Genomic DNA, 22982 nt, shown 5'->3' with positions numbered 1-22982 from the left:
TGAGGCTGAGAGAGTGTGACATGTGTGTGGTGCCTTCAAGCCATTTCCAACTTATGGCAACCCTAAGGTGAAACTAGCATGGAGTTTTCTTGGCAAGTTTCATCAGAGAGGGGGCTGCTATTGCTAGCCTGTGGCTGAGAGAATGTGGCTTCGGTTTCCCCTAGAAATCCCGCTCCGGAAGGTAGAAGTCCCACCCACAAAAGTCCCACCCCTGAGAGGCAGAAGTCCCACCCCCAAAAGTCCTGTCCCCGGCACCTGGTAACTCCCAGTGCAGGAATGCCACTGAGTTTGGGCACTCGGTTTCTAAAAGGTTCGCCATCACTGTCCTAGAGTTTTCCTAGGTAAGGAATATTCAGAGGTAGTTTGCAATTGCCTGTCTCTGAAATATAGCCTACAGCATCTGGTAGTCCTTGGCAGTCCCCCATCCAAGTACTAACCGAGCCTAGCTCTGCTTCACTTCCAAGATCAGATGGGATCTGGTACTTTCAGGGTATTTAAGGTCTTCACTTGAGGAACAGAGGAAAGTGGCAACAAATGACAGAGAGGCCCTCACTACATCCCTGTAGCCAGATGTGAAATGATCACAGCAGCAATGAAATCCCAGGAGAACCACAGAGGATCTCAGTGCTGGTGATATCATTTTGCACCTGACTACATCCTATTCTCCATCTTCGCCTACTCATCACGAAGCATGGAATCACTGCATGGGGTGATTAGGTTTTTGTTGAAGGCTTTCACAACTGGCATCCATAGTTTTTTCTGGGTTTTTCGGGCTATGTGACCGTGTTCTGAAAGAATTTATCCCTGTAAAGATAAAGATAAATTCTTTCAGAACATGGCCACATAGCCCGAAAAACCCACAAAAAACTAACAATTAGGTTTTTGTTCCATCACGCCATGAAAACATTTTTAATGAGGATTAAGAAACAAGAATAGAAAGTTTCATAGATATGAAAGAAACAGGAATGTATGTACCCCAAATGTACACTGAGGGCACAATTTTTTTCTTGAAGGGAGCAATCAATAATTTTCTTTTAACTGCGAGAAAAAAACCCAGTTCTTGATGACTATTTGGGGCTTCCTCCGTGCAAACATAGTTCATCATATTTTTGTGTAGAATACAGAATTTTCTATGCAAAAAACAATGTTTCAATGTAAAACCAATCATGTTTCCTGCACAGAAAATACTGTAGTTGGGAACTTACTCTGTGAAAAATTCACACAAGTGCAGTTTAGGTTAGGCCAAACTGGGGGGGAAATGGATCTGATTCAGACTGCAATATCTTATTGGATGAAATTCTCCCTTTTACCCTGTCCCCTCACTCAACATTTAACCCATATTTAGTTAGGATTTCCAGTCCTACTGCATCACTTTCTTTTCAGTTATTCTATCAGGTACATGTTCTCAGGGCACTCTTAAACAACATAAGATGCCTTACCATATCATCACTGTTTTCCAGACATAAAGAACTTCAATACAAATGCTCATTTGGAGAATAAGAAGATGGAAAATGTTGTAGGTTTAGCTCTCTGAAACACAGAGAAGCAAATACATTAAGATTAAAATTGGATTAAGAAGGCAGTCACTTCATTACAAATAAGCACAAGCAAGTCCAGAAGGAATTAGAATGGAGAACCAAATAAGCAGTGAAGAGGTTTAAAAATGATGAGTGAAATGAGCATGAGCAAGTGGATTAGCCTTTAAAAGGATTGTTGAAACTGCATGCTTTTAAAAAGCTGCTTAGTTTCAGGAATAGCAATCATCTGGTAGATGGAGGAACAGAACCAGCATGGCGTAGTGGTCTGGGTGTTAGACTACAACTCTAAAGACCAGGGTTTGATTCCCTGCTCAGCCACAAAACCCTCTGGGTCACCTTGGACAAGTTACATGCTCTCAGCCTCAGGGGAGGGCAATGGCAAACCTCCTCTGAACAAATCTTGCCACAAAAACCCTATAGGGTTGCCATAAGTCGGAAACAACTTGATGGCACACAACAACAATAGGTAGAGGAACAAGAAAATGAATTCAATTTTTAAAAACATACATCATGTCAAGAGAAGCAACAACAGATAATTGGGACATCTCCATTCTCTGCTTTTGCTCCAAGGTGGCTGAAGGCAAAGATTTTACTAACAGCCAGCTAAATCTACACACTCTGGACAAAAATGCCATAGGTCACTGAACTGACCAAACTGTCCCAGAAGCCTAATGGGTAGAGCTATGTAGCTCCCCAAAACAGGCTCAGGGACATGTAAGGGGGTGGAGGGAAGAGGGGATAGGAACAGTGATTCATCCTGTTTCTTTCCCATTAATAACAACAGTTTTTAACTGGATACCACCAAAACCTTTAAACCAAGAGTCTAGGTCCTAGACTATTTTGTTCTGTTTTAAACAGAACACGTCTGTGCATTGTGATTCTATCAAACAGATTCTCACCTCCCGCCCTACATCCCCACCCCACAGAGGGAGCCACTGTCAACTTGGAATCTCTTTGCCCTAAACTGCAGGGCATGTTCTTAGATGATTGACTGCATTAACAACAACATTTAAACAGTTTTAAGTATATGTGAAGTTGAAGGCTTTCATGGCCAGCATCCATAGTTTTTTGTGGGTTTTTCAGGCTATGTGGCCATGTTCTAGAAGAGTTTCTTCCTGACATTTTGCCAGCATCTGTGGTTGGCATCTGATTTCAGAGTGTGCCAATAATTATTAATGAAAAGTGTTTTAAGGAGTGGAAAAGAGAACTGACTAAGTTTATTTGAGCAGGAAAACCCCCCAGGATTAAATGGAATATCTTAATTGACAGTAAGAGTAGAGGAGGACTGGGGGTACCTGATCTGAACTTATATTACTATGCTTGTGGGTTATCTTGGGTTGTAGATTGGTGCACATTACAGAATGAAAGGATACTAAACTTGGAACATGATAATCTTAGATTTGGATGGCATGAATACCCCTGGTTTGGAAAAATAAATGAGAATAAGGATTTCAATAATCACTATATTAGAAGAAGTTTGTTGAAAATATGGCTAAAATGTAAATCAAGATTCTACCGGAAAATGCCTCTATGGGTATCCCCTGAAGAAGCCCTATTTGGAAATTTTAGTGATGAAGAAAAACAGTGGATTACTTTTAAAGATCTAGTTAAGATAACAAAAGGAAAAGACAGAATAAAGATAAAATCAAGAGAGGAAATAGAAAATGTGGGAGTAAAAATACATTGGTTTAGATATAGGCAATTAATTGGAGCAACAAAAAAAGAGTTAAAGAATATAGGAATAGAAGAGAGTTCAAAGAAGTTAGAAAATACAATTTTTGGAGAGACAAAGAAAAATATTTCCAAATTTTATGAGTTATTATTAGAAAGAAAACTGGAGCAAGAAACAGTGAAGGAAACAATGATAAAGTGGAGTCAGTGTATAAATCATAATATAGATTTAGAAACTTGGGAGAAAACATGGCAGAAAACTAATAAATTTACAATGTGTCAGAATTTAAAGGAAAATTATTATAAAATGTTGTATATGTGGCATCTAACCCCACTTAAGTTGACAAAGATGAACAAAAATAAGAACTCAAATCCAAAATGTTGGAAATGTAAGATAAAAGAGGGATCTTATTACACATGTGGTGGAACTGTAGGAAGGCTAAGAAGTATTGGAAAATGATTCACACAGCATGCATGAAAATACTTGGAGTATTCTTTTATATGAAACTGGAAATGTATTTATTAAACATAACATCAGTAGTACAAAAAGAGATAGAAAATAAGTATTGGACAATTATATTGTATATGATGACATCAGCCAGACTATTGTACGGACAGAAAAGGAAATCGTCTCAGATACCTATGGAAGAAGAATGGATGGAAAAATTATTAGATATGAAAGATTTAGATTTTCTTACAAGGAACTTAAGAGAGGAAGAAACTGGGAAGATACAGGAAGACTGGAACTTAATAATAAACTACTGGAGATGTAAATTGGAGGAAAATAACAATGAAAAATAGATAAAGAAGAACACTCTATTCAATAAAAAGGGAGTAATATTTAAATAAAAAAGAGAGAAATGAATGAAGGGATATGTGTAAAAGGATAGGATTAGATATAATGGAAAAGTAAGAATAATGCATATAGGTAGATAAATAGTACAAGAATTTTGTAATAGAAAGTAGCATATCTGAAAGCTAATGCGTAAGAGGGAAGACTAACTGCTGGATAGAAAGAAAAGGATGAAAAACAGGAACAACTGAATATATAATTTTATTTACGATATAAAAGAGGAGGACTAGCTCAAATTAAAGTTAAGCAAAGTAGAAACAAATCCATTTTAGAAAGAAAACATTTAAGCTTTATCAGTTGAAGGATTCTTTTTTTTTAAGAATAGTTATCAGTAGAAAAGAATATGTGTTAAGTTCTATGTGTTAAATATATACATGTAAGATATATACAGATGTAAAGTTAGACAAGATTATATGGATTTAAAAGTAAGATTGATCAGATAGGATGATAAATCTTTTGAGATTTAGGTAATTATGTGTTTATAAGTTGATAAGTTTATATGTTTAAGTGTGTGTTATGTGTTGTATGTCTAATATTTGTATTTATATAAATAAAATAATAAAAAAATTATAAACCATCTTTTTGTTTAAAATCTGCCAGTAGCTTATAAATAGTTGATACAAGAGTTCCCTTGCCTCATGCTTACGTATTTTACCTAAGGAGGCCTCCCTGATTGCTGAAATAGAAAATATTCTTTTTTTATTTCTATTGTCTTGACTGATCGCCACAAAACCGCTTGTTAAAATATAAAATATTTAGTCCACTAGATACCTTCCTCTCTCTCTTTCCTTTTTATGTGCAATGGACTAACAACTAACATGGCTATTTCTTTGAAAACCTTGTCCTTCTGGGATGTTTGGTTCATAAAAATCGTTTTTCCTTTTCTATTACACTGGAGCTCCCTCTAGAGTTGTGATCGTCTATCACAGTCCTCTAGTACCCATCTTCTCTATTCCTTTTCCAAAACAAAGGATGTTCAGACCTTCCTGCTGCCCCTGGCCATCCCCCACCCTTGCCCAGTATTTGCCACTTTTGTGACAAATTTCTGCTGGAAGAGTGCAGGAATTCAGGACATAAAGTCCATCAATGGTCCCATCCAACCTGACAGAGCTGGAGCAATTTTACCAAGAATGGCAGGATCTGTATGTGTAAAGCTGGCAGTTACCCAAGAATCATAGACTCATAGAATGAAAACACTCACAGCTGTAATTGTTGCCAAAGATGCTTCTGCCTAGTATTGACTCGGCATGTATTGGAGGGGGGGGGGGGGTCTAAATATTCATGCAACCAATATGTGCCAGATTGTTTTTGTTTATTTAAATTTTATGTCACAGTGAAAATATTGTGTATCTTCACAGCACTGAATATTTTGTGTGAATCAAGGTATTACAGTTGGCCCTACAGATCCACAGAGGTTCAGTTCTGGTACCCCCTGTGGATGCCAAAAATGTGGATGATTGCATATTATTGAAAGGTGGTGATGTAAACATGCATGCTTCAGCATGTCCACATTCATCTTGGTGCCGTTTAATAATATGGAGCATGCCGATCTGCAAATGATTGAATTTGCAAATCCAAAGCCCATGGATCCAAAGGGCCCACTGTGACAATGCCAGTTAAATTCGCTTCAGTTTCATGTTGCAATGCAATAAAATGTGAAAAAGTCAAAGGGGGCTGAGTACTTATAATTGTTATTGACTAGTGGCGTAGGGACATAAGGACAGTCTGCTGCATCACACAAAACTCTACACCTAAGGGTGCATCTGCATTATAGAAAGAATTCAGTTTAACACCACTTAAAGTGGTGTGTTCTACAGTGTAGACGCATCCTAGAATACAGTTCCCATACAGGCAACCAGCTACATCTTGAGAAGAAGGGTCATTCCACTATTGTTCTCCAACACAGCCCTTTGCCATTGTAGTTATAGCACATCCTATGGAATCTTGGGGTCTGTAGGTTGAGGAGGCACTAGAGGAGCTATCTGGCCGCACATTCTAAATGCTCCTCTGTAAACTACAAATCCCAGGATTCCATAACTTGTTGTCATGGCAGTTAAAGTGGTATCACAATGTCATGTATAGTGTGAAATGGGCCCTACTAATCAAAGGCGTGCTGTCATCATGTATTATTATTATTATTATTATTATTATTATTATTATTATTATTTTATCCCTCCTTTCACACTCTAAAACAACACTTTAAAAATAGAATTAAAATATATAATAACATTTCTGGTTTCACCATTAATAAAAATAAAACCAAGGTTTTAACTATGAATTTAACAGAAAAGGAAAAACAGGAGTTTGTTAACAAATTGGGATTTCAAATACAGAAAGTAGTCAGATATCTTGGAATATATTTTACCACAAATAATAACCATCTTTTCAAGAATAATTATGAAAAGGTATGGAAGGAATATTAAAATGTGTTTAGGAAATTGGGGAAAGATGAAACTATTTTGGACTGGTAAAATATCAGCTATAAAATGAACTTGCTCCCTAAAATACTTTTTCTTTATCAAAATCTGCAAATTATAGTTAACAACCTATCTTTTAAGAAGTGGGATAATGACATCTCCCTATTCCTCTGGTCTGGGAAAAATGAAGTTATTACAGGATAGTTAAAATGAAGTTAAAATGAAATTATTAGAGGATAGTACAGATAGAGGAGGGCTGGTTTTGCCTAATCTGAGGCTTTATTATTATGTTTGCAGGATACAGATTAAGAATAAATATATAATTTTATTGGAAGGTTTTGAAAATCGTTATGGTTGACATGCTTATATATTATATGGGAAAGATTGGGTTCACAAAGATTTTAGTAATCTTTTAATTAAAAGATCTCTTCTGAGGGTCTGGAAAATTATAAAGAAAAGATGTAAAGATACAATACCAGGTTGGATCTCAATTAACGAGGCTTTTTTAAAATAATGATTCTTTGTGTAAAGAAAGATGGCTTACATATGACAACATCCTGATTAAAAATCAACAAGTTATTAGATTACAAGATCAAGTGGAATTTAGTAATGAGGGTTATAATTGTGGCTGGATTTTGCATAGGCAACTTAATGAAATATTTAAGTTTGATTTTAAGTTAAATGGCATCAAAGATTGGGATGAGGACTTTACAAATATAATAAAGTCAGAGAAAAAACATATAACCAAATTTTATAAATGGTTACTAAAATATGATCTTGAGGAAGAGACAGTAAAATATTGCATGGCAAAGTGGCCTCAAGACATAGGACATAACATTCTTATGGAAGAATGGGAACAAATATGGAAAAAAGTATAACGTTCACTTTAAGTTATAACATCAGAGAAATTGGTTTAAAATGCAATTTCATTGGTACTTAACACCCTATAAACTTTCAAAAATGTGTAAAAAATAAGTATCCAATGCTGGAAGTGTGGAAATAAGCTATTTTTTTCATGTTCAGTGGTTGTGTGAAAAAGCGGTGAAGTTTTGGAAAGTGAAACATTCATTGATCCGGGAGATATTAAAAATTAAACTCAATCTGGATCCTAAATTTTTTCTTTTAAACATGGTGTCAACAACATAAAGAGGCTACATGAAACACTAATATATATGGTTTCAGCAGCAAGAATGTTATTTGCAGCAAAATGGAAGGATGAAAACTGCCCAACAATTGATGAATGGTTTATTAAACTCTATGAATTCATGGAGGCTGATAAATTAACTAAATTATTACAAGGGAAAACAATGGAAATCGTTTGGAAAGACTGGGATCCATTTATTAAGTATTTAAAAGAACACAAAGACTCAAGCTATTATTTGGGGCTAGAGTGATCCTTTGGCTTCTGTTACTAAATTGAGAGATGTTGGAACAATCATGTTTATGAAAGAAAATGTCAAGAAAGCATATACAAATTATTGATTTTGTATAGGAAAGAAGCCCAAGACTAGGAAGTCAAGATTTTATTTAATTGTATGTTTGTTTACTTTAAATTTGGTGTATAGAGATCCTTATAGAGGTGGAAATGGTGGGATTTCTAGGATACCTCTTATGAGATGTTAAATATTTTGTATGTTTTTGTTTGTTTTATATGTTTTTGTATGTTGACTATATGTCTTGTACATTGTTTTAAAGTTGAGCTAATAATTTTTTTAAAAAAAGAATTAAAATAGTGCAATTAAAACAGTAAAAGTTTTTAAAATTACAACATACAAAATTTAAAACATACAATGTTAAAAATAATCTAAACCAACCCCATCCCCCAATAAAACCAGGCCTGCATGATTTTAAAAAGCGTCCTTGAATAAAAATGTCTATGCTTGCCGATGAAAGGCCATCAGGGAGGGAGCCAGCCTAGCCTCTTGTGGAAGGGAGTTCTAGAGGGTGGGAGCAACCACCGAGAAGGTGGATGTGGTCCCAAATGAGCCTGATGAGCGTGGGATAGAGAGAAAGCCCTCTCCTGAGGATCTTAGGGCTCTAGGTGGTTTGTCCGAGGAGATATGATCTCTCCTATGAAATGCTGGGATCTGCTGTGCAGGTAGAGGGATTTAAAATGTTCAGCCAGAGAGTTTCTCTGGTGCCTCTGACCAAACTAGCAACCTATACTCTGGTTTCCTCTGGGCTAGCATATAGCACTGCATTTATATGACACTGCCACAGAAGAGTGCCAGTGTGGTGTAGTGGTATGAGTGCTGGACTACAGCTCTGGAGACCAGGGTTCCAATCCCCACTCAGCCATGGAAACTCACTGGGTGACCATGGACATGTCACACCCTCTCAGCCTCAGAAAGAGGCAAAGGCAAACCCCCTCTGAATAACTCTTGCCAAGAAAACCCCATGATAGATTCACCTTAGGGTCACTATAAGTCAGAAACATCTTGAGAGCACAGAACAACAACAAGCCACAGAAGATGGACTATAAACTGCAATATCGTCAAATACAGCTTAATGGATCATGGTGGGAGACAGAAAAGTACATATGTCCAGTCTTGCACCAGTTGTGCGGGTTTACTAATATCTTTTCAGACCCAATTAAAAGAAGGCTTAAAAGCTTGAGATCAGATCATATTTGCCCATGCAGTCCTACCTGCATGCTAAGATCTATATCAGAGAGTTTTTTCAATAGTATACTGGTGGCTGGAGGCTCTAATGTCAGTGGCAAGGTGAATCCACTCCAGATTTCAGTCACAGATTTAAAGGAGTGACTCAAGTTGCTAAACTTATTTTAAGGATAAAGTTCAGTACCTTGGATAGCTCCAGTAAAATTTAGATGGAAACATGGGCGCGTTACAGACCGCCCGTCTGGGGCGGCCTGTATCCGGCCCTTTCCCTGCCAGATCGGGGCCTCAGCTGCCACAACGGCAGCTTCTGAGGCCCCGATCCGCCGCTTTCCAGGCTGCAGGAAAGCAGCAAAAGGCTGCTTCCCCATGGCCTGGAAAGGGGTGTCCTTGGGGCTTCAAGCCCCAAGGACACCTGGCAGCAGTGGGGAGGAGGAGAAAGGGGCCGCTTGGCCCCTTTCTGCTCTGCGTCACTGGCGCAGCCATGTAAAGGCTGCACCCAGTGACACAAAGGTGGAAGGAGCTCCGAAACGGAGCTCCTTCCGGGGCCGCGGAAAGAGCACCCCAGGCGCCCTTGCGCGGCCCCAGTATGTCACTTCCATGGTTGTGACGTAACAATGGCGGTGTCCATGTGTATAGGGCGCTGCCATTTTGTACGGACCCAGTCCGTACTAGGGTTAGGGGCGTCAGGAAGTGACGCCCCTTCCTAACCCTAGTACGTCCTGGGAACGTACTATAGGCGCGTCTGTAACACGCCATAGTCAAGACTAAAGCCCAAAGTCAAGTGCATAAAGAGAGAAGAACCTTCCGCAACCTGGTGCTTTTCAGATGTGTTGGTCTGGAACGCTCATCAACACCACCAACAACTAGAGATGGTGGGAGTTGGAGTCTGACACAGCTGAAGGAGACCAGATTGGGGGAAGACTGGTAGAGATTTCTTTATTACCATCACCCCAAAGAGATGCTAGGGAGTTGGACTTGTGAGAAAGGGCTTTCTTCATGGCTGCTCCTAGACTATGGAACTCTCTAGGGATGTAAACCTGTCCCATTCCTACTGTCCTTTCTCTTTCAAATACATTTTTTCTTCAGGTAGACCTATGGTTTTTCAAAAGGGTACTGAAAAGGGAGCTTTTAATTTGGATGTGTGCTGCCCTCTTTCAAAAAATTCATTTGTGCCTAGTTATCCTCAAAGTAGTTTTAATACATTCATTTGTGTTTTTAACCATACCTTTTGTATTTACTTTATTCTACCTTGAGTCCGTTTGGGGAAGAGAAAGGCTGAAAATCTACTAAACTAAAATAATGAAGAAAAACTCTGGTAGAGTCATTATAGTGGGCTATTAGTAGCTCACTTTTCTTGGATGGTCATGGGAAAAAATGATGCTTTTTCATGACTTGTAGCTATGCTGTCATAATGAAAAAGTTTTTCCTGAGGCAGTCAAAGCTTACAAGTCAAGATTTCTTTTTCTCTACTGGCAGTGAAACCAGTCAATGCATGGTAACTGTCAGGATTAATCCGTTCAGAGCAGCACAGTCCATGAGAATTGTGTCACAGGGCTTCCTAGACATTAGAACAGAAATGAAGAGAAAAGATATTAGAAGTAAAATGATGACTGACAGTTAAAATCTTCCATAATAACCATGAAAGGTTGCAGGAGATACTTTACCCAAAAGGTTGTCCTATTCTCACAATAGTGTTTTCCATATATTATAAACATGAAGAGGACTCCATGAGAAAGGGAGGCGTGTGTCTGCACTATTGACCTCACTCCAATTTCATATCATGACCACATCTGTTGCTGGCTTTGCTCTGTAAGTTAAACTAGCAGTGAAGGGAAAGGTATCTCAAGGAATAAGCACCAATTTGTATCACGAGTAATGGCTATTCCCTTTGGCTAACCCACTTTCCCTCCCAAAATGAGAGTTCCCTGGAGGCACATGTTTTAGCAATGAGTTCTGAATGCTAGAAGCAGGAAAGGGATGGAAAAACTGTAAAGATCAATTCAGCAGGAGCAGTCTAAGTGGAACATTATTCACATATTGCTCCTGGGGGCAGAAAAGAGTCAAGATCCAAGTCATCCAAGCCTTTCAATACATTTATAGCCTATGATATATCCATTGAATTTTGTCACCATTTCTCTTTACCATAATTCCTTAGTGAGAGGCACTGCAAGAGTTGCAGATCAATATCCAGCCCAGATGGGAGACAACTACAAGCTAGCATTCCCATTGATGAGCAAATTGTACCAGTTTTCCCTTTACTTCCACTTGGTTGACATATGCAGTATGAAATCATGTCCTGCTCTCTAGAACATCTGGAAAAGTCCTTAGCTTGTCCAAAAATACAGTCAAATCCCAGATTCCCAACTAAGAAGCTTTATTAAGATTAGAATAGTGATGAGGGGGAGCAGAATAAAAAGAGACCCAAAATAAATATTTATTTATTTATTTATTGCATTTACCCCACCTTTTCCCAGGATAGAAGTCTCTAAATAACCTGCACTAGACCTAAATCTTAAAGCAGAATCTCAAACTTGGCAGGAGCAACGATCACCAATGATGTTCAGTAGTACAGTGGTTTCCAACCTTTTGTCCTCTAGATGTTTTAGACATCATCTCCCAGAAGCCCAAACCAATATAGCTAATGGGCAGGGATTCTGGGAGGTGAAGTCAAAAACATCTGAAGGACTGAAGCTTGAGAACCAGTGCAGTAGATGACAATGTTGTATGCAATAACTTCTCTTCAAACCTGTAGATTGAGAAAAGTGGTTTATAGCATGAAAGAAGATCCTCCTATTAGTTACAACCACTAAAGCTTAGGTACACCTCAAAGGGTTCTGAAGCAGAACACTTACTCATCTCTCAGGCCCTACTTACCCTTGCCCTTAATATCCAGCTGATTCATTGTAACTAAGAGAAGCACAAAAGCCAACAGGTACAGAACTAGAACTACACAAAGCTCCATACAATAGAACAAAACCAACATGTTGATGCACCAGTCTTCTTGTAGGTTCCAGCCTTCAAGTACAGACCCTTTGTATACGGCATGCCCAGCACACAGGCAAAAAAAGCAGCAATGGCATTGGGAGGACAAGGGTGAGGAGAAGGAAATAAATAAAAGGTCAGAATTGGGAGAGATTCTCAGTTATTCCATGTAGACAAGAATGGGCAGGATAGTGCCAGAGGATATTTGAAAGATGACCACTGAGTTGTTGTCTAAAGGGGGAAGGTAGCGCATTACGCAAGACACACTGTTGTTTCAAAGGGACAAGAATCTTGTTCTTGGGTCTTATTCTACAAAAAAACACATTGTAATTTTCAGTGGAGCTACATCTGCCATTAAAAACTGAGGAATAGATTTTGCTTGTGGTTTTATTCTTTTAAAGTTTCTTCTTGAGTTTTCTATTCAGCCTGGCCTGAATAGCTTGGATTGTCAAAGCCTGTGTTAGCATATGCTTCATAAGATGGAGGAGGATCTGCTGGTAGGAGTTCTCCTTGGTGTATTATGATTCCATCTGGCATGAAATGTGTTGCCTGAAAAATATATTATAATGTGTAACTGGACAGCTACTGTTGACATTATGCTGCACAACCTTCTAAATACTTCCATTGCCTACATTTTCTTTCTTTGGCTCTTCTTTTTGCTCTACTTCTTTACAGCTCCTCCCCCTCCCCCTACTAGCAATGAAAATGAACCAAAGGAAACACCTTGTACATTTTCCCTTCCATGTTGTGGTGATTACCTACCCATCACTTCCTTATCCATTGAGTTACTTACCTCTTCATCACCTTGGTGGCATTTTGCTTCACATCCAAAACTTGAAGAGATGACACCAAGGAAGAGTTCCAGGATAGTAAAGATTAAAAGCACATTCAAAAGCCCTTGGGCTAATTTCTACAAATGCAAAGAAAGCCATGCTATTAGATAATAGGAAAGTTAGAGAATTGCAATCAAAGCATGAAAGCAAATAATTTCATTAAAGATGACAAAATGGAAAACTTAAGTTTGCTTTCAGGCAGCAAAACTGCTCATTTATAATAGCAAGAACTTTTTAAAAGTAGACCGATCAATATTATAGAATCAACGTTATTGTTGTTAAAATACAAAAGTGCTGTGTGGGGATCCGATTCTGAAAGTTTGCAACATATATATTTTTAAAATTTCAGAAGTATTTCAAAAATCAAAAATGTAGAGCCAAGTAAAAGGTTTTGCTTTTGTTTGTTTTTTTAATGAAAATAGAAGGAGAAGATAGTGTGGGGAGTAGCCACTCATCTCTCAAAGGCAGACTGTGAAAGAATATTTTAGGGCGGTCAGAGAGACTGCATCTCTTATGGAAAAAATACCTCCTGCGGGTTATTAACAATAGCAGCAGCAAGCCCGCTTTTTGAAAAAGCCATCCTGGTCTCAGTACGACTGAACTCTCACCAAGATAATTTATTGCTAAATACTTTGGTAGCTTCTGTGGTTCAGAAAAACAATACCAGAACCACATTTTGATAGCACAAACAGTTAATTCACCAGGTTTGTAATGATTCTGTCCTTTGCTCATGGATAATATATTAGACAATTCAGTTGCACAAATGATAATCTAAAATGGAAACAAGTTAAAACATGCTTGTATTTTCAGTCATTGTGACTGTTCTATAGGTTGTAGTGGATCTCAGCCTTTCCCATCTTAAGCCCTACCAATCAAAGAAATATGAGTCAAAGAAACATGATTCATACTATGACAAAAACAGAAAGCCCACTTTAATTAAGAAGAGTATTTGTAATATTTATTGCTTATGGTTAAATTTAAGAACACTTTTAAAAACTGCAATAATATTGCTGGGAATAAGCACACACACACACACACACACACATTCCATTAGTAACTGAAATTAGTACTAACATAGTTGAGCATAAATGTTACTGCCATATTAACTGTAAAACACAAAGAATATATTTTAAAAATTGCAGTAGTATTAATGGGTGTTGTTTAAAAATATATGTACACATATCACTGCCCAGTGGTAACTAGTGATTTTCATGTTGCTATGGTGGTGAAACTGTTCTGGGTTTTAGTATAGAAATACAATTTTTAAAATGATATAAAAGCTATCTAAGGTGCCGAACATGTTGTGAGCATGGCTGGGGAGTAGGAGTAGGAATAAGGGGAAGACGTCTTGGAGGTGTATTCTGCTGAATACGGAGCCTTCAGACCACCCGCCCCGGGGGCGTGGCTCAGGTGATGGGGCTTCCACATGGGGGGCAGTGAAGACGCCTCACCTGGGGCCGTTTCTGACCCGCAGTTTCCAAACCGCCACCTCGGAGGACGCTGCAAAGAGAGAGGCAGCTTCCTCACGGGCGGCCAAAAACGGGGCTTTTTTTTTCTTTTGCCAGCTGGCGGCAGAAAGCTTATGTGCACATTTAAAGCGCCCAAGCCCCTTTAAAACTTTTTCCCTCGCCCTGCCCAAGAACAATAGTGGTCTCCTGCCAGCTGGTGATCAGCTGGTGTTGGCATCCTTGTCCGCTTGCACGTTGCCAATGTCACCAGCATCATGGATGCCTCCTCTCCTTTGGTCCCCGCGCTCTTGCTGAATCTGCAATGCACAGCCACAGCTGTCGCTGCTGCCACCGCTGTCCCCCTGCCATCCCCCATCACCTCCCTTGTACATATGTAAATATTTAAAGTTTTAGGGGTTTTTTATTGTTAGGTGAAAATGGCACAGGAATGTGTGTAGGGGTTCACTTTAAATTCCAAACTTTCCCCGATTCTAGCAGAGCATGCGTACATGTTGCTCTAGGGTTAGGGTTAGGGTTAGGGTTACGAGCATTAAAATGCACTGCAGCTGTGCTACAGCTTCCACACCTGCATGGCAGCTGACGCTGCAATTAAAGCCTGACTGCAAACTGCGCATGTTCCAGGACCCCAACTCATTATGTGACGTAGCAGACACGGAGCTTTTAAATGGGCAACTTAAATTAGCAGCGTAACAATTCTGGCGTACCGGTGCAGCAGCTTACAGATGGAGCTGCGCAGCTGCGCATCATACAGAAAAGAAGCGGGGAAAAGCAGCACCTTTTTAATGCCGCTTCTTCCCGCTTGGGGCGTGCGGGCGGCGTATTCATGGCGGCATTCAGGTAAGGGCCATCTGAAGGCTCTACCTTCATGACGTCATGAACACACCCCTTTTTGCCCGTCTGTATCCCGCCTAAGAAAGTATATTTGTTACGCCTTATTCCTGTTATTTCTTTTAATTTCTTTATTAGTTTTCAATAGAATAAAGTAAAAAGCTAGTTACATTTTATACTTCCATTATTATTCCTGTTATTACATTGTACATGCAACCCCCCCCTCCAAAAAAAAATATTATATTGCATTGGGGAAGGGACTGGGATGCAAAGAGAGACACTTACACACACACATACCAGCCTTGCAAAGCAACCAGGGCTTTTACCCAGGGTTGAGGAGTAGGATTAAGGAGTAAAGGAGTAAAATGTTTTTACAGGAGTAGGAATGGGAGTAAGATTAAGAAATAGTATCCTAATCCAGAGTAAGATAAAGAATAACCCCAAAATCAACACTACTCCCCAGTCCTGGTTGTGAGGCCCAGGACCTTGCATAGATCCATTAAAGTCTGGAGGAAAACCCTATCAGCATAGATGTCACCAGCCATACTTGGTTAACAGGCCAGTTGGGGAAAACCTGGAAGTTATCTAGAGCCTGACACAAGTGACATCACCCAAGGCTTCATAAAGCAAGGCAAGGCTACCTTTTATCTCAGAACTAAGGCGAAGTTTGATATTTATTCATGCCTTCCAATCAAAAGAGTCCCTTATGTGAATTAACAGGATGGGATTGAAGCCATATTCTTTCCGAATGCATAGCTTCAGCATGTGGTTCATTTTGCGAACCGTGCTACATCTAAGCATTGGAAGCAAGAGGAGTTACAGTTATAAAGGTGTGAGTGAGGATCCAGCGCCATCATATAAGATAAAACTTCATCTAATCCTTTTATGGCTCCCATAACAATGGAGACTTCTTATCTCGTTTATTTTGCCTTCCATCCCATTTTAGATACCTCATACCCAGTGGCAGTTTCCCTTCACCATTTAATAAATGAGAGGCAATGTGTGTGTCAACAACGACAACAAACCAAATAAAGAGGGAGTAATACAGAGTACGATAAGACAACCAGCACAAATCGTTATATCAAAATTCAGTGATCTCACAGACACAGCCATTTAACTGATAGGGATATGAGTTCAAAATTTAGAACTGCTAATATAGACTTACCCGCTGCAGCACAAAATTATTGTGATAACTAAAAAAAAGATTTTCATCCATCAGAAAAAGAATTATCCCAGAAGTTGCACCAAGACTGCTCACAATATTTATGCATATACTAAGGTTCACCTGCAAGAAACAAGCATACATATAGGACTCTGGCTATTATGACCTGACAGGGTAACATCATGACATTGGCACCCTTTCTCCATGAATCTGTATCAAGAAAGTGTGATGTGCAGCCCTTTAGGTGTTGCTTAAATGCAACTCCCATCAGTCCATGCCAGCATAAACCATGCTGAGGAATGCTGGGAGTTGCAGTCCAACACCATTTGCCCATTCCTAGTCTTTAGGAAAGAGAATGATACAGTCTTTGCACCTCCTTTCTCTTGGAATAGCCATAGCTGTAGATTGTACCAGAAAAGATTTTGCTAAATGATTAATTTTCATCTTAAAGTTTTAGAATAGTCACACTAACTAGCAGAACTCATCTAGAATACTGAGTTAATTAACCAGTATAAGCACAAATGTACAGTGAGGTAGTTTAGCAACTAGCTGGGACCTAAATTGTTCTCTAAAAGCAAGGCTGGGAAAAGTGCAGAATGAAGCCTGCATGCAACCCCTGGCTAGGGTCATTTTTCTGGCCCCAAGTGGTCAACAATGGGGAACTAATTTCACTTCCTGTTTTATAAAAAGGCCTCTTCTGGGTTTAAAATGGCCTGAAGGCTTAAACGTGATAATGCTGTACACACACCCCACCACCACCTAAAGGAGATTTGGGGTCAAAAATTCACACACACACACACACACACACACACACACACACACAATTTTTTCATCCCAAATGTCCTCTAGGGAGGTGTGCATGACATTGCCATGTTTATGCACTTTGGAACATTTTAGGCCCAGAAGAATCATAGATTCATAAAATCACAGAGTTGGAAGAGACCCCAAGGGTCCAACCCCCTGCTATGCAAGAATACACAATCACTGCCTGCCCCACCCACCCACCCACCAATAGGTGGCCATTCAGCCTCTGCTTAAAATCGACCAAAGAAGAGGACCCCATCAGTCTCCAAGGCAGCATATTCCAGAAAAGAGGCCCCTTTAAAAACTAGGAAGTAAAAAAAACATTTCATGATGCTTTAAAAAATTTTTTTTTCCTAGGCCTGAAATAGGACAGGGTAATACTATGGCAAAATTGTCCCCACACTCCCCAGAGGCTATTTGTGGACATTATGGAGCAAACCAATCATAAAAAATGAATGCATGAAAACTGTTTCATATTAACAAACACTTCTTAGTCATGATTTTGACACTATTGCCACAATTGTAACTCACTTTTCACCCTACTTTTCTAGGCATCAACTGCATGGATGAAGGAAGGGCTGTTTTGTTGAAGACTGGAGCACAAATGAATGATGCTTCCATCAGGTTTGAGGGAAGGGGTTGTCCCAGGAGAAGTTACTTAGGTAAGTACTTGGTTAAGTATAAGCTAGGCTTTAAAAGGGATGTGTATAAGCAATGGAAGAAGGTGGAAACCACTAAAGATGAATTCAAACAAATAGCTAGCATATGTAGAGATATGGTCAGAAAAGCTAAAGCACAGAATGAGCCCAGGCTTCCTAGAGAGATTAAGAACAACAAAAAGGGATTTTGGGGGTATGTCTGTAGCAAAAGGAAGAAGAAGGACATGTTAGGGCCACTGCTTGTAGAAGATGGTAAAATGCCAACATAGGCTAGAGAAAAGGCAGAATTACTCAACATCTTCTTTGCCTCAGTGTTCTCACAAAAGAAAAGGGTGCTCAACCTGGGGAAATTGGAGCAGAGGACAGAATAGGGGGAATTCAGCACAGAATAAGTAAAGAGATAGTACAGAAATACCTGGTTAATCTAAATGAATATAAATCTCCAGGACCTGATGAACTACATCCAAGGGTATTAAAAGAACTGGCAAATGTAATTTCAGAGCCATTGGCAATAATTTTTGAGAACTGGAGAACAGGGGTAGTCCCCGCAGACTGGAGGAGGGCAAACGTTGTCCCCATCTTCAAAAAAAAAAAAAAGGGGGGGGGGGAGAGGATCCCAACAATTATCGTCCAGTTAGTCTGACATCAATACCAGGAAAGATTCTAGAACAGATCATTAAACAAAGAGTCTGTGAACATTTAGAAGGGAATGAAATAATCACAAAACGTCAACATGGGTTTCTCAAAAATAGGTCATGCCAGACTAATCTGATCTGTTTGTTTGATAAAATTGCAGTGGGCCCTTGGTTTCTGTGGGAGGTCAATTCTGGACCCTCCCCCCATAAAAGAAATACCATAGGATCTCAAGTCCCATTGTTTTCAATGGTGGCACGCTCCTGCATGCTGCACCATTTGTGAGCCACAGGTGCGCATGCCATTAATTTAACAGGGGCTCACTTTCCATGTGATGTCAAGTCCTTGTATGTCGAGCCCACATATGGCACGAATGCTCTGTACCTGCTTGGTAGATGAAGGGAATGCTGTGGATGTAGCAAATCTTGATTTCACTAAGACCTTTGACAAGGCCCCCATGATATTCTTGCAAACAAGCTAATAACATGTGGTCTAGACAATGCAACTGTTAGGTGGATTTGTAATGGTTCAATAGCTGAACCCAAAGGATGCTCAGCAATGGCTTCTCTTCATCCTGGAGAAAAGTGACCAGTTCTGGGCCCAGTGCATCTTTATCAATGCCTTGGATGAAAGAATAGGGGGCATGCTTATCAAGTTGCAGATGACACCAAATTAGGATGACTAGCTAATACCCCAGAGGAGAGGATCAAAATGCAAAATAATAATAGATAGCCTGAATAGATTAGGAAGGCGGGCCAAAACTAACAAAGGCCCGGAACAGATGGGCCTTTGCAGCGCCCTCGTCATGTGCAAGGGTTGCCTGGTGGTCAGAATGCCCAGAAGCCCAGCAACCCTTGCATGTGATGAGGGCACCGCAGCTGCAGCGCGCCCACCAGACGGGGCACATAACGATGATGCCTCAGCTGTGCCGCTTCCAAACGGGGCAGCGCAGCTGCGACATCATCGCGACATCTCTGGCACTTTGCTGCGTTGCAGCAGTGCCAGAAAAAGGAGCCACTTCCGGGCACTCATTTTTTGCTCTGCAGCAGCGCTGCGCAATTTGTTTGCTGTAGCACTCCTGCAAAGCAAAGAGAGGTGCCAGGGAGGCACCTCTTTTGGGCGCTCTATACCATGCCAAAATGAACTTCAACAGGGAGAAATGTAAGGTACTGCATTTAGGCAGAAAAAACGAATGCATAGATAAAGGATGAGAGACATCTGGCTTAACAAGACTATATGTGAAAGGGATTTAGGGGTCCCATCACAAGTTAAACTTGAGTCAACAATGTGATGCAGCAGCTAAAAAGGCAAATGCAATTTTAGACTGCATCAATAGAAGTATAGTGTCTACATCAAGGACAGTAATAGTGCCACTATTCTGCTTTGGTCAGGCATCACCTGGAATTCTACGTCCAGTCCTGGGCACCACGATTTAGAAAGGATGTTGACAAGCTGGAACATGTTCAGATGAGAAGGGTCTGGAAACCATGAAGCCCTATGAGGAACGACTTAGGAAGCTGGATATCTTCTGCTGCAAATGCCACAAAATGTTAGCAAAAATTTGGCAAAGTTTGGATCAAATTGGACAAAGTTGGCTTTGTGGCGATCAGTAGGCCCCAAGCTCAGGGGTTGGAAATGCTGGCAAATATGGAGCTTGTGCTATAAAATGATTGCAGAACTTTGGCATTGTAATCCAGAGTCTAAATCTGACAGAATAAGGTAGGAGTGGAGAAGGTGAGTTATTTGTTCATAGTCCCTGAGGAATCAAGTATTAAATTCTAGATTTAGTGTTCATTATCTGGAGTTATTTGAAGTAATTATTTTACCTTGACAAGAACAGATTTCTCTCTCATGTTCTACAGGTTTCTAACTGGGAACCTTTCCAAGTGAGAGACTTATTCACACTTCACCATGAGGTGAATTTCTTTTATGTTAGGTACATTCTCAAGAAGAGGTTTTTTTAAAATCTTACTGTTAACGTTTATCTTTGCCACTGCTCTTTATTCTTTTGCTGGGACTCCATGAGCTTTCATGTTCTTGCTCATGCTCAGAACTGAAACGTTAACTGTTTTGCAGAATAAGAACCTATATGAGAGGATCGAGAAAACGACTAGAGGAATTATGATGGGAGATCTTGCTTGATTAGCATCATGGGTGGTGCCACCATGTGGTATAGTCAGCAAATATTGGGTAAATGCTGCTACTGGCTGCAAATGACCCCCTGCTGCCTGAGCCCTTTCCTCTTGTCTTTTGCATTGGTGGGTACAGCCACCATATTTATTTTGCTGAGATACAAAGGGTGGGAAAGTCCAGTTCCACCATATTTTGTAAAAACAATAACACAGGCCACTTCCACAGACAAGCAATGGTTGTGTGTGTGTTTTACCTACATTGCACCAGAACTGCAACTTCCAACACATTGTACTTGGAGAAATAAAGATGGTAGCTGCAACTACATTCAGATGCCCTAGGAAGTTACCCAGAGGCCAGTCCTGTCTAAATGGGAGGCTTTCTGTGAGCCTTATGTAAACTGTCCTCAAATTTCAAAGGAAGAGTTGGTTATAGCATCTGAGTTTGAAAACATTACTTTTTTGGACTAGAACTCCAAAAATCCCATAACCAGCACAGCCAGTGCTCAACCTGGCAGGGGATCTGGGGAGCTATAACATTTTCAAGCTCTGGAGAATATAATAAATGACACACATACACACAAATTAAACTCACCAGATAGAGTGTTTTGTAATGTTCAGCAGCCACCATGAGAGATCCAGAAGTGGTGAACTGTGTCATACATAAGAGAAGAAACAATATTAGTACTTCACTTCAAGTTTAGGAGGGAAAAGACTCATGAAACCCATTTTAGGAGAAAGGAGGGATATAAATCTGATAAATAAATAAATCCAGTTAAAAACAGGATACTTATGAATAGCATGGTGTCTACAGGGATTACAACATGAAAGCAATAGAGGCCAAGATAATTTGGTCAGGACCAAATTCATGTTGTTGGTTTTTTTAATGTGTTGTTTTGTGTCCTGGTACAGCATGATGACAATGTCAATAAGTGCTTTGATACATAGTCCACCCGTCCACTTTCAAAACACAGGCAACCAAGAGCAAGCTTTACAATGAGGAAATGTGAGGAGATTGCCTCAAGCAGCAGATGCTAAGAGGTAACAGCAAAATGACTCCCAAATGCTAACCCTCCCCTCAAACTGGATAAAACTTGTACACTGAAGAGCTAGACAATTCCTGATTACAATTGCAAATTCAAGAGCTATTGAAATCAAACAAAACCCAGCTGTTATTTAACTTTATATTCTTGAGCCTTTTTGAGTGATGGCATTTTTCCTCTCTTGGAGCCATAAGAAGAGCCTTTCCCTCTTTGTCAGTTACACAGCAAACAGGTAGCTACTGCTACAGTGTGCATATACATTTTAGATTATATGATACAACTTACTAGAACTCCACCCCAGTACACATATGCAGAAGTGATAGTGTACGATATGCATACACCACAGAGATAGGTCAAGATGCTCCCAAAACCAAAGTGAACCAAGCCGATCAGAATCTGTATGGCCTGTAAGAACAGAACAGAAAAACAAGATGAGCCTTACACTGGGAAGAAAGTGAGGAGGTACCATACAATGACTTCTAGTGTCCTTCCCTGACAAGATTTGGTAATATCTTGAAGACCAGAGCTACACTAACCACCTAGATTATCTTCCCTCTGTAAGCCAATCAGAGCTTTCCTAGGGTTTGTCAATGAGAGAACTCTCCTTTCTCTTTGAGGTATGTAGGCAAATACCCACCTCACTTTTTTCTGTTTTAAATCTGTGCAGACATTGATTTGGACTTTATGCAACTAGACACAAATGGAGGTGCAGAATACCAGATTTTTCATAAAATGAATTATGACTATTTAGAAGTCATGCTGTATGGATAAACTAATCCATAAATGAATTACAATTGAATATATTCTTTATCTCCAAGGCTTCTACTGTCTACTTTTTGTTGGTTATTTTCACATACTAGGCAGAGATCAAATCTCTCACTTACCCCAAGCACCTTGAGCTCCTCTCGCAGAAGAGTGATGAGACGTCCTCCTGTGTGCATGTTCTGCCTTGGCCCAGTTTGTTCAGACAGTTGGTTTATTGTGTTGACTGTCATAAGTGGATGGCCACTGTGCTGTATAATTCCTGAAGTTTGGTTGAAGGATCCAGGAAACAAAATCTGGTTTGGGTGGTTAATTGTCACACTAGGCTGAGGAACAACCACAAATACTGGATTGTTCATGCTGAGCAACCTGGCCACTGTAATAGAGATGTTATAGGTTCACAGAAGATAAATGAATCAGTCCATCCATGGAAACTTGAAATTGTTCTTTCTTTCTCTGAATTTGACATGGATCTCTCAGGTAGTGTACAATGACAGAACACAATTCTTTGATGCTGCCAAGCAATCAAGAAAGTTCAAGAACGTTCAAGAAAATAAGCAGGTGCAAGAAATCCTGAG

The 22982-nt window shown here is 39.7% G+C and overlaps 1 protein-coding gene across 1 annotated transcript in view; it reads right to left on the bottom strand.

Moving 5' to 3' along the window:
* Positions 1 to 22583, bottom strand: part of LOC149314228 (membrane-spanning 4-domains subfamily A member 15-like) — a 38550-nt gene extending 15967 nt beyond the window's left edge. Inside the window, exons 1-5 of the mRNA XM_089523081.1 lie at positions 22527 to 22583; positions 21928 to 22047; positions 21195 to 21251; positions 16378 to 16497; positions 12876 to 12992 (exon numbers count right to left, since the gene is read on the bottom strand). Coding sequence (XP_089379207.1) covers positions 12876 to 12992; positions 16378 to 16497; positions 21195 to 21251; positions 21928 to 22047; positions 22527 to 22583 — 471 coding nt within the window. The remainder of the gene's footprint in view (positions 1 to 12875; positions 12993 to 16377; positions 16498 to 21194; positions 21252 to 21927; positions 22048 to 22526) is intronic.
* Positions 22584 to 22982: the final 399 nt, after the last annotated feature.

This window comes from Sceloporus occidentalis, unplaced genomic scaffold (assembly GCF_023333645.1).
Source record: "Sceloporus occidentalis isolate IW3139 unplaced genomic scaffold, rSceOcc1.0.p SCAF_4, whole genome shotgun sequence".
In the NCBI taxonomy this organism is placed as follows: Eukaryota; Metazoa; Chordata; class Lepidosauria; order Squamata; family Phrynosomatidae; genus Sceloporus; species Sceloporus occidentalis.
The sequence above is the reverse complement of the archived record's forward strand: the minus strand, read 5'-3'. Positions and strand labels throughout refer to the sequence as shown.